Raw genomic sequence first — 10345 nt, 5'->3', positions numbered from 1 at the left:
GTACACTGAGCAAGAATAAGACATTTGCCAACTTTAAAATATTTATCTGAAGCAGGTGGTTATCTGAATGGAGTTTCTGGTACCACTTTATCAACAAGACATTTTACTGATAAATGCTGAAAAATAGCATTATGTCCTGGAAATTGTTATAGGAGCAAGAGACGGCCATAAATGATAAGCAATGACATGTTATGTGTTTGTCTTGGGTGATTCCTCAACTGGAGAACATGAGTGTGATTATGACCTGGCATGGTACCTTATGGAAGAATAATTAAGTCCACATGGGTGAGTTATCTTTTTAAAAACAAAAAAAACAAAAACTCAGGAGATCGGGTCACATTTCTTAAATAATTTAATTGCAAAAGGGTCTTTTAAAAATATTTCTACAAGAATGCACCATCATTTTTAGTAATTGTTTGTGTATGCCTGCACCATTAAATACATCTTAATGCTTTTCAAAGAGGAATTAACAATTGCATTTCTCAGCACTTTACTCTGTCCCCCTTTGCAGCTCACTATACATTTACTCTCGGAAACATCTCACTTCCTTGTAACAAGAGGAGCTTTCAAAAGTAAACAAAATACAGATGTGGAGTTAGCTTGTTAGAGGACAGAAGAAAAGACAGTACTGTATATATTTATTCAAAACAGACAACTGAAGAAAAGAAAATTAGAGTTGTTAGTGTATGGTTTACGGGAAGGGTGGGTGTGTTTGATGATCTGTGAAGGATGTAAAATAGGAAAGGAAAGGTGGAAGGAATGTTGGGAAAGTTTGAATCTTATTGGCACACAAAGAGATACCACATCTGAAAAAGCCTAACCTCTGCTGATCAAAGTGTTTCTGTATAAAATAGAAACCTTTTTTTTACACACGAACAAACATAACAGTCGATCTTAATTTCAGCAAGCATCTGTAAGAGGGGTTTCTTTCCTATCTGTGAATGTTAAGTATGAAACACTGCCATGAATGTGTGAAAGATCCACTTAATGATTAATTGTTTTCAGTTGATGTGGTGGCAGTTTAATCATTTTAAGATGCGCTACAGTGCCAGTTGAGCTCATCACTCACGGCCAGTTGAATTTGGTGAACACAACTCCAGACCACAGCGCACCATGTGCACCTCATCAATGGTTCAAGCTCCAAAGCGCAGCCATTTTTCACGAGTGGGCATGTCTGCCATCTGATTGTGTTTAGCCCCCATTTGCCCCCCTCCTCTATTTGTATGCTCATCAGTGTCTTTTTGGTGCCACAAGCGACTCTACAACAGTGGGGCTTAGCTGATTGAATAATTGAGCTCAGTGCAGAAGGGAGTACAATTGAATATTCCTGGGAGACTTTGGGTGAAAGTGAGCTTCTGATTGCATTAATTCTGCTCTTCTCTCATTTCCAAAAGTAGACTGTCACTCGTTTCCAATCAAAATGATGTTTTAGCTTTGGGGAGAAACAAAATAAATCTGCAGAATTATATGAAGACAAATGTTGGCTTAACTAACAAGTATTTTGAGCACATTCTCATCAAAATAATAGATAACGCTGGCAATACAAGCGCTTCTGATTCTCAGCCATCAGAAAACTGCACTTCCACCGGTGAAAACAATGAAGGGATATGAGACTTAATTCCTGTAGTTTGAGAACACAACAGTCAAATTACTACTTGATTGTGTGCTACAACTGTTACAGGTTTATACGGTACTAGAATAATTAAAAACGTTTGTATGTAGAATAAGAAGAAATAATATAAAACAGGGAACATGTGTTTTTGCATAATATCCTCCATGGCTTTTGAGAGGCGGACTAAAGTAAAATGGGAAGACAATGCTTAGCCGCTAACATCATGCTATTATTAGACAGCTCACTAATATTATTCACATATTGCATTGATCAGCTCCAACCCGAACAATATGGACTCTGTCTGGAAGATCACAGCAGCGGTGCAGCCCCATCCCACAATCCACTACTATCAAACACCCCTCAGTGAGAAGTACAAATAGTACATTCTCCGTGATGCAGCTGCTATCATTTAGGATGAGGGGGTCTGCAGATTTTTTTCTGTCATGCCAGGGCTGTTGATCCTGCACTGTACTAATCACGCAGCAGCCTGAGCTGAGACAGGATGATTGCAGGCCAGACAGGAAATGAAGAGAGATAATGATAGGTCAGAACCCTGTATGTCTGCGCTCACTGGATGCTCGTATACTCACAATGCCAGATTGGCTGCTGCATTAATCGAGCTGACAGACAAAGACCAATAGGTTTCTCTTGACAGCTCTGGATTCTCTGATGAGGATCCTGTTGCAGGAAGGCAAACTTCAGGTCTACTGATGGAGCTCTGCCTCTGGGGTGATTGAAATGATTGGTTGCATCATCTCTGAACATTCTCCCTAATGATACCTTAAGAGTTGTACATACTACTCTTCAGTATAAAGAGTTTAGGAGGATCCTTTTGTTGGAGGTGATGGTAGATAAGACAAATTAAAAACCTAGGTAAACATTTGAGTGTTTTGCAGGAGTATTTTAGTTTAGATTAATGTGACTAGAAGACGATTAGTAACAGCTCAGTGGTTCACAGATGCTCTGTATATTGAGAATGAGAATGGATTGCGGAAGCATCACATCCAGGTCAGGTGGCACACACACTTGAATGCACCTACACTAACACTCACACAACAATGGATGAATAACAAAAGGGCAACATGTCTAACCACGGGTGTTATAGCTCTCTCTCTCTCTCCTGACTTTCTCTTTTTTTACTTTTCGTTCTGTTAATTTCACTCTAAATCAAACATCACAACACTTTCATTTTGTCAAAACACCATTTTTCTTTTGTTATTTATAGTATTTTTGTTACAAAACATTTACAGGCTGTTTAGAACAACAACAAAAATACAATATCCAATTTATATGCAATTTCTTTTGTTTAATAATCAGCAATTCATTAGGCGAATCCTCTTTGAGTCTCTTTTCCTTCTGATTGTTCCAAGTCCACTGTCCCAAATTCAGTCCATCTGGGGGTTGGTGGGGGGCGGGGATTGGTAGGCGAGGTACAAATAAATACATAGGGCAGGATGTCAAGATATTAAAATAAGAATTTTGATTATTTCTAAATCCAGATGGTGTCCATCATGGTTTCTCTCAGTCTCTGCATTGTACATATATATAGATGTATATATATATATGTGTTGTGAGTTCATTTTTTGGATTCAATTAAAAAGAATGTTTAACAGTTGTCCACAGAATATAGCGTAGTTGTTTCAGATATATTTGCTCCATGTCACAGTTCAGTTCATGCGTTAATTCTCCACGGTGGCAAATAGCGGAAGCTGTATTGTACAGTATACTTGAGTGCAACTTGACACACCCACACATCCAAGCACACTTAATCACACATACACGCACATATGTGCACGCACGCACACATACAAAAACGCACACAAAAGGCCAAGTGGTCTTTCTATAGTGTTGCCACAGTCCTCGTCTCCCCTTAATCACATACAGCGTTCAGTTGGGGTACTTAGGTTTGACCGGCCATTTTGAAACCACAAATCTCCCACAAATGTGTAAGAAAGCCAAAAAAAAAGAAGAAAAAAAGTGTGTGGACGAATAAAAATAAACCACTTGTATGTGTAAAAGAACAGATGATGAGCAGGTGATCCCAAGCTGTGGAGCTATCCTGAGTCACTTCAGGTCAGGGTGAAGAGTTCATCTTTTGACCTATGGAGGATTCAGCAAAAGTGTCCAAAAATGTGGCTGGCCTCCTTTGACCTTTTCAACCTCTGTCATCCTCTTGACCTTTGACCTCAGCCCATCATACATTTTCTTCCACCACCTCACCCTTATCCAGCAAGTGTATAATACACCTTCAATATGAAGATGGAGAATGACACGCGTGCACAGTAAAACCACTGCTATCAGGGAAAGAATGGTCCTGTATGTCCTGTGGGTCCAAAACATCTCGGTTTTTGTTTTCCTTCTTTTGGGAGTGAGCATTTGTTCACTTTTTTTACACCAGGGTGTTCATTCTGTACTGGTTATAAAGTTCATCTTCAAGCTGGGTTGAGAGGTCATGGGGAGTGTGACATTTCAGTTACAGGGCTAAGGCCAACCTCACTAAAACACACATGCATGCAAACGTCAACCCACACCGGAGCTAGTGAGGCACGCATGGGGTATAAGGGGGTTTACTCTTCTTCCTCTTTCAAAAACACACAAATTCTCATTGGATGGAAAAGCAACAATGACGAATAACACAAAATCAGGAACAGGAAGTGGTAGTGAAATAAAGAAAAAAATTGTCAGAGGCACTGCAAGCCAGTTTTATAGCGTCTAATTGGCAGAGATGGGTCAGGCAGCTAGGGTTTTCCAATGGCTCTCTCTGGCACAGTTCCTCCCCCTTTTTCCTGTCTGGCTGTCCTTCGACTGCATGGGTTTATCTGTCCTGTCGCTCACACCTGGACAGGAAGTGTTTGGTTCATCTGTAGTCTCATGTCCTGAATGCTACCGAGAATCTTCTTCTGATGGCCGGCAAGCGTTACTCCTATCCGAAGCAAGTCCCTGTTGAGAGAGAAAAAAATAAGAACAGGTGGCTCAGTCATAAAAAAGACTTAGAGTAAACATCGCATGAAGGAAGTTGAAGTGCAAATTTTACTTCTCACCCACAAGTAAACAAACACTCTACAATGTGGAAACAGAGACCACAGCATCGTGGCAATAACCCATTAAATGGCTACCAGAGGTTATGTCAACAAAATGGGAACACTCACCCAGCTATAGTTAATGCTTGTCTTAATCCAACATACTTCTGTTTCCCAGCAGATGGGCAAGAGTATGGGAGTCAAAGGGCCATAATGTTATAGTTAATGATTAAAGAGCAAACTTAGCTACTGTTCGGCAGATGGCAGACTTCACAGAGTCCACACCAACCTGCCACTTAGCTACAGAAACAGGGAAGCGGTTTATTTTTTTGTAAGATACAAGACAGATTACTCTGTAAGGAGACTGTCATTCATACTTAGAGTGGTTCTGTGTTCCAGTAAATCAGCTTTAACTTTGTCACTGTTGCACAGTATTCCTCACAGCTTAAAAATATCCAAGAAAAACTACAGCAAATAAGACTGGAAGATTGTAAATATTTTTTGTAGCTGAGTGCTCACATCAGCTAGAGGGCCTTAACCTGTGGTTGACAGTGTAGTGGGAAAATATGAAGACATTGACATACAGTTGACATTACTTCACCCTTAAAAAAAGCCTGGGAGAGTGCACCTGCTTTGGCTGTCATTAGTCAGACGGCATAATCTAATCAGCACGGCCATGTTGGTTTAACGCTCCACAATTATATCACAAGAACCTCTCTTTTCCGCTCTCTTGTTTGATTTCCCTAGTTGATAGCTAAGGAGAGAGCGGACAGCGTCTGGGGCAGAGATTAGCTCACTGCTGGGGTTCTGCGTCCTCTCCGTTTAGTCACACACACACACACACACACACACACACACACACACACACACACACACACACACACACACACACACACACACACACACACACACACACACTCCTGATAATCTAATATTATACCCAGACACCAAAGACTCTGCTTGTCTCAATGACTTTGCGGCCCCATCCATTTTAGTACATAAGTGTGCACCTAAACTCACACCCATGCACATGTACTTGTGCACACACACACAGATCCACACTTTACATCCATTCTCTGCAAAGCCAAATAAGGGTGCATCACTGCAATTTCACACCAATAAATGGTGTTTTTTTGTTTTTTTTCAAATATATTTCGCCACCCCCATCAGTGCAGCAACGGAGGATGAAATGATAATAAATGGGCACCATTAGAGGAATTACTGGCCATTAAAGGAAACGAAGAGCCACAGTACGCCACACCTGTCAGCCTAGCCAAATTGAAACAAATTACCCCCACCTCCATTGCTTATTATGCAACTAATGAGGGTAATTTATTTATCATTATAATCCTAATTCATTTATTTGATCATCAGCGGCTTCCAATTTCCATGACTTACATTACATAATTTCCTGTTTGTAAACACGAGAATCGTCAAGGTCAACTGGACATTGTAGTTAAGGAAGCAGGGACGAGTGTTTTCTAAGAAAATGTACTGCGCTGTTAAATTGTGTATTTGTTGATTGTGTATCTGGTTTCCTGGCTTTCAAAGCAGGTGATTGTTATTAGTTCCATCCTGATTACAAAATACTCTACGGCGAACTATCATGATTGGTCAATTACATACCAAATCACAGCAAAAGCATGGATAATCTTCTGTTTTTCCATTTTGTCTATCCCTAATTTGGTATCCAGGATATTCTACATTTTCTTTTGGAGCTGTTTAACAACCGTGTTTTTTACATTTTGTGGACATAACTGCTGAAACTAATAACAATGCAAGGCATGGTAAATATATTTCTGCTACATTTACCAGAATAAGTTACGCTTTATGTTTTATTCTTTATATCTGTTTATCATGTTGTGTTAAAGCCTAATCAGAGCCCCCTTCTGCATCTTGTGTTTGATTTATCCTTAAGACTATATTTATTCTCTCAAGGTCATTCTCTATGACTAATTTGACTCTCAAACTCAGCCTCAGTCAATCACTTTAGGCCTAGCGGAATCTACTCTCTCCACTCACTCTGCCGTCATCTGGGCCACCAGGTCAAAAGAAGCAAATCCGGCGTTGACGAAGTTGTCACGGTAGCGGTTCATCTTGATGGCGTCCAGCCAGTCCCCCACAGTGGTGAAAGTGGTATAGTCTGGCACACAGCGGTCAAGCAAGGGCTGGGATACCCTACTTAGGAAGGGAGGGGGGGAGGAGGGAGAAAGAGAAACAGAGAGAGAGGGTTAAGGTCGTCACTCTACTGCCAATACCGGCCAACCTCACCCCGCCGAGCGCCACCTCTCCATTTCTCCACCTCTCCTCCTCTTTTCTCTCCTCTCCTCTCCTTCACATGTCAGGAGTTGTGTGCATGGGGGTGGGTAGGGGGGTCACTTTTATGACTGTGGAGAAACTGGCTGGAGGCTTGGGTGGCGGATGCTGGTGAGGCAAGGTGGTGCGTGTTCATAGAGAAGATTTCAAATTCAATGATGACTAAACAAGGAACTGAAATGTACAACGAAACAGATCAAATGTATCTTTAGAAACTATAATAATATGCTTTGATTACAGGTTACATACGCCCAAGTGAGTATTTTTGCATTTACGTGGCAGCATCAGTGATGTAAGAATGTGGAATGTGTCATTCCCATTGGAAACCCTTGACATAAATGGATAGCTCTCTTCCTGTTTGTTGATTCCTGTTCTTCTTGTTTCAACTGTCTCAAACAACACACACAAATGTGGTTTGAATTTGATGTGGGAATATTTGTTTTCTCCTGGTCAACTTAAAACAGATGTAATGTCCCCTTATGAACATGTGCATAACAAGCAGGTTATATGCTTTATGCTTTGTAGTTCATTGTCTCAGGGTGTTTTTGAATATATACGCAGAACGTCATCTAAGGTCTTCCAGACAAATAGGATCCATGCCACACAAATGACAAAAATACTTCATGACGAAGGAGAAATATATGTGAGGAATGTAAACAAAGATGTTGAATGGCATGACTCATGTACCTGGAGACACTCTCAATACTGGTTATTGTAGAATGCGTTTAACTCTGCGTCTATCTGTATATCGAAGTCTATAGCCGTTCAATCTTTTTAATTTTTTTATGGATTCATCAAAATAGTTTTTGATTGTGTTTTGCATGTTCGTGAACACCTGTTGATAGACCAAAAGAGCCTTTAGAAGAAAAAACCAAACCCCCTAGCTGATCAATGCTGTAGATAGAGAGGCCACCTTGGGAGTTTTAATAAAACTGCGCTACAACTTGGAGAGAAGTGGAGCGAATGAACAAGAGAAGAGGTCGAGGTGGAGGGGGAAACAGGGAGGTGCGGGGAGCTGAAGGAGGAGAAACAGATGAAGAGAAGGCAAAGAGAAAGAGCACCACTGTCTCCCCTCCTCTCTGCTCTGTTGATCCCTGTCATCCTTTTTGATGGCATTAGATTCATTAACAATTAAAAGAGGAATGGAGAGTGAAAGAGGGAGAAAAGAAAAAAGGCATGGAGGGGGAGTTAATAACAGTGATACAGAGGCTCCATTGAGTGGTGTAGATGGAGTGATTTTTAATAAGGCCTTTGCTGCAGAGCCCAAGGCCTCGGGCCATCGTTAAGGCAAGGCTCTGGCTTCTCTTAATGGAGTATTGTTGGTCCTCAGTCTCTAAAGCTGGCTTCAAAAGCATCCAAACCATAGCTGGCCACATGTGAGCCACAAGCAGAAGCACAGCAGGAACACTTTGTAATAGTGTATGCTAGTTAGTGAGACAGTAACAACCCAAACGCAAGGTCAATGTTTGGGACTGTCAAGGTTCCTCCGAAGGGTTCGCTTTTTTAGACTGTTTTGTATCTTTAGGAAGTTTAGAGATGTCTGCATTTACGACAACTACTACATTCCAGACAAATAAACAGGAAGGACATGAAACTGGTGCTGGAAGCCTTACATCACAAAATCCCAGTGGCTTATTCCACACCTGCCATATTCAGTCATGTCAAATACATATTACACAACAAAACAGATGACTTTTATCCCAGACAGTGTTAGTTAACCTCCAGCCACCCTTCAATGGCGACCAGGACGGCGCTATCACCTCTCACTCCTCCCTTGTTAGGTTTGTCGGCAGGAGGCCACCTCTCCGCTGGCCCGTTTAAAATCTCGTTAGTGGCTAATTAAAAGAGGCTCCCATCTCTTTTTTACATCTCCTTAATCGAGCTAATTAACCGCAAGCTTAATCTTCTAAGAACGTCGCTCCAGTGGCCAACCGAGACCCTGGTTTCCCCCATGAGTCTAAACCAGGATTGTCTGCGGCCCTCCCTCAAGACAGAAAGACCCTGATGCAGGGACAGAAAGGTAGGTCATCCCCCTTCTTATCGCTTCGACTCCGCCACCTTCTATCGTTCAAATTCTTTCCAAGAACAGGTTGCAGAGGAAGGTAGTGCAGCTAAATGTGGATGTGACATCATTCATTTAGTTCCCAGTTGGTAGAGGAGTCGCTCTAAGGGCTGCATTGAGCCATGGTAATTTGGATTTGCATAAGGGCCCTGGCTGCATTTGTGAGAACTACAGAGTTGTTTGCAAAGAAATCTTCCCTTTATAGAAGTTAAGAGATTGTAAAAGCTGAGTCAGACAGACTCGCCGACACAGTATCAGCTTGGTAAAGTAATATTTGCACAGCGGAAATCCTTTTAGTGGTTTCTCTGGCTCAAGTGCAGATAAAATAGCTTGGCCTGGACTCTCACGGCTTAAAAGTCAAGTGACTTAATTAAATAAACGAATGACCTATTACGCAGTCCAGCAGGTCTGTTTAACATATGACATAAGAAAACCATAGAAGATTTTTAGAAAAGCAATCAGAACTAATATCCATTATGCAATGATCATAATGAGACATTATTGCCCATTATGAACATCACCAATCCAACCTAATACAACTCAAAATGGACCTCCAGAGAAAAAATCTTCACGGTTAAGTCTATTTCAATAATCACCAGCTTCATGGAGCTACACAACATACGACCTTTGACTTAAAGCTTTAATTTACTTGGCTTACATACTGATTTTGAACTTTAAGTGACCAACTTGATTTTTAAGGACCTTACCCAGTGGATTGTGCGCTGTTGGTGACCACTTTGAGGCTGGCAGCATTGCGGATAAGTTTATCCAGCGTGGCTACAATCTGGGTGAATTTGGGTCGCAGGTTCCTCTCTTTCACCCAGCAGTCCAACATGAGCTGGTGCAGTGCTGTGGGGCAGTCCATGGGTGGGGGCAGTCGATAGTCCTGCTCCACGGCATTTATCACCTGAGAAAGAACGACAAATACCACAATCAGTTCTAATCTCCAAGTGTGGTGTAGAGAGAGGATGGAACACAAGAAGAGAGATGAGTCGATAAATATAGCAAGTAAGGGTGGACAGAAGAGGATAAATGAGGGAAATAATGGGAGAGTCAGAGATAAACAGGAACAATCCTTAAAGCCCCTGTCACACTGTCCCGAAATTGACACCCGATGGACACACGAATATGGAATTGTGAATTTCGCACGAAGATGGCCCCGAACCACACACAAAGGCAACATTTACATTACATTTAAGACATACAACTGCAACGAAAGTAACACAAACAATTATGTTAAAGTACTATGATACTGTACTGATATTTTCCGACTTTGTTCTTTACTTTCTCCGTCTTTATATGTAGAAGATATTACGTTTTCTCGCCAAGGCACAC

The 10345-nt window shown here is 41.3% G+C and overlaps 1 protein-coding gene across 13 annotated transcripts in view; it reads right to left on the bottom strand.

Moving 5' to 3' along the window:
- Nucleotides 1–334: 334 nt before the first annotated feature.
- LOC104964013 (ephrin type-B receptor 3-like) overlaps nucleotides 335–10345 on the bottom strand; it is a 68905-nt gene continuing 58894 nt past the window's right edge. For 6 of the 13 annotated variants that reach the window (XM_010792712.1, XM_010792716.1, XM_010792715.1 and 3 more), the window contains exons 14-16: nucleotides 9718–9917; nucleotides 6655–6813; nucleotides 335–4552 (exon numbers count right to left, since the gene is read on the bottom strand). In XM_010792712.1, coding sequence (XP_010791014.1) covers nucleotides 4444–4552; nucleotides 6655–6813; nucleotides 9718–9917 — 468 coding nt within the window. In that variant the 3' untranslated portion in view covers nucleotides 335–4443. The remainder of the gene's footprint in view (nucleotides 4553–6654; nucleotides 6814–9717; nucleotides 9918–10345) is intronic. The other 7 variants (XM_010792713.1, XM_010792717.1, XM_010792720.1 and 4 more) reach the window with 2 other exon arrangements.

This window comes from Notothenia coriiceps, unplaced genomic scaffold, assembly GCF_000735185.1.
Source record: "Notothenia coriiceps isolate Sejong01 unplaced genomic scaffold, NC01 NC01_scaffold00036547, whole genome shotgun sequence".
Lineage (NCBI taxonomy): Eukaryota > Metazoa > Chordata > Actinopteri > Perciformes > Nototheniidae > Notothenia > Notothenia coriiceps.
The sequence above is the reverse complement of the archived record's forward strand: the minus strand, read 5'-3'. Positions and strand labels throughout refer to the sequence as shown.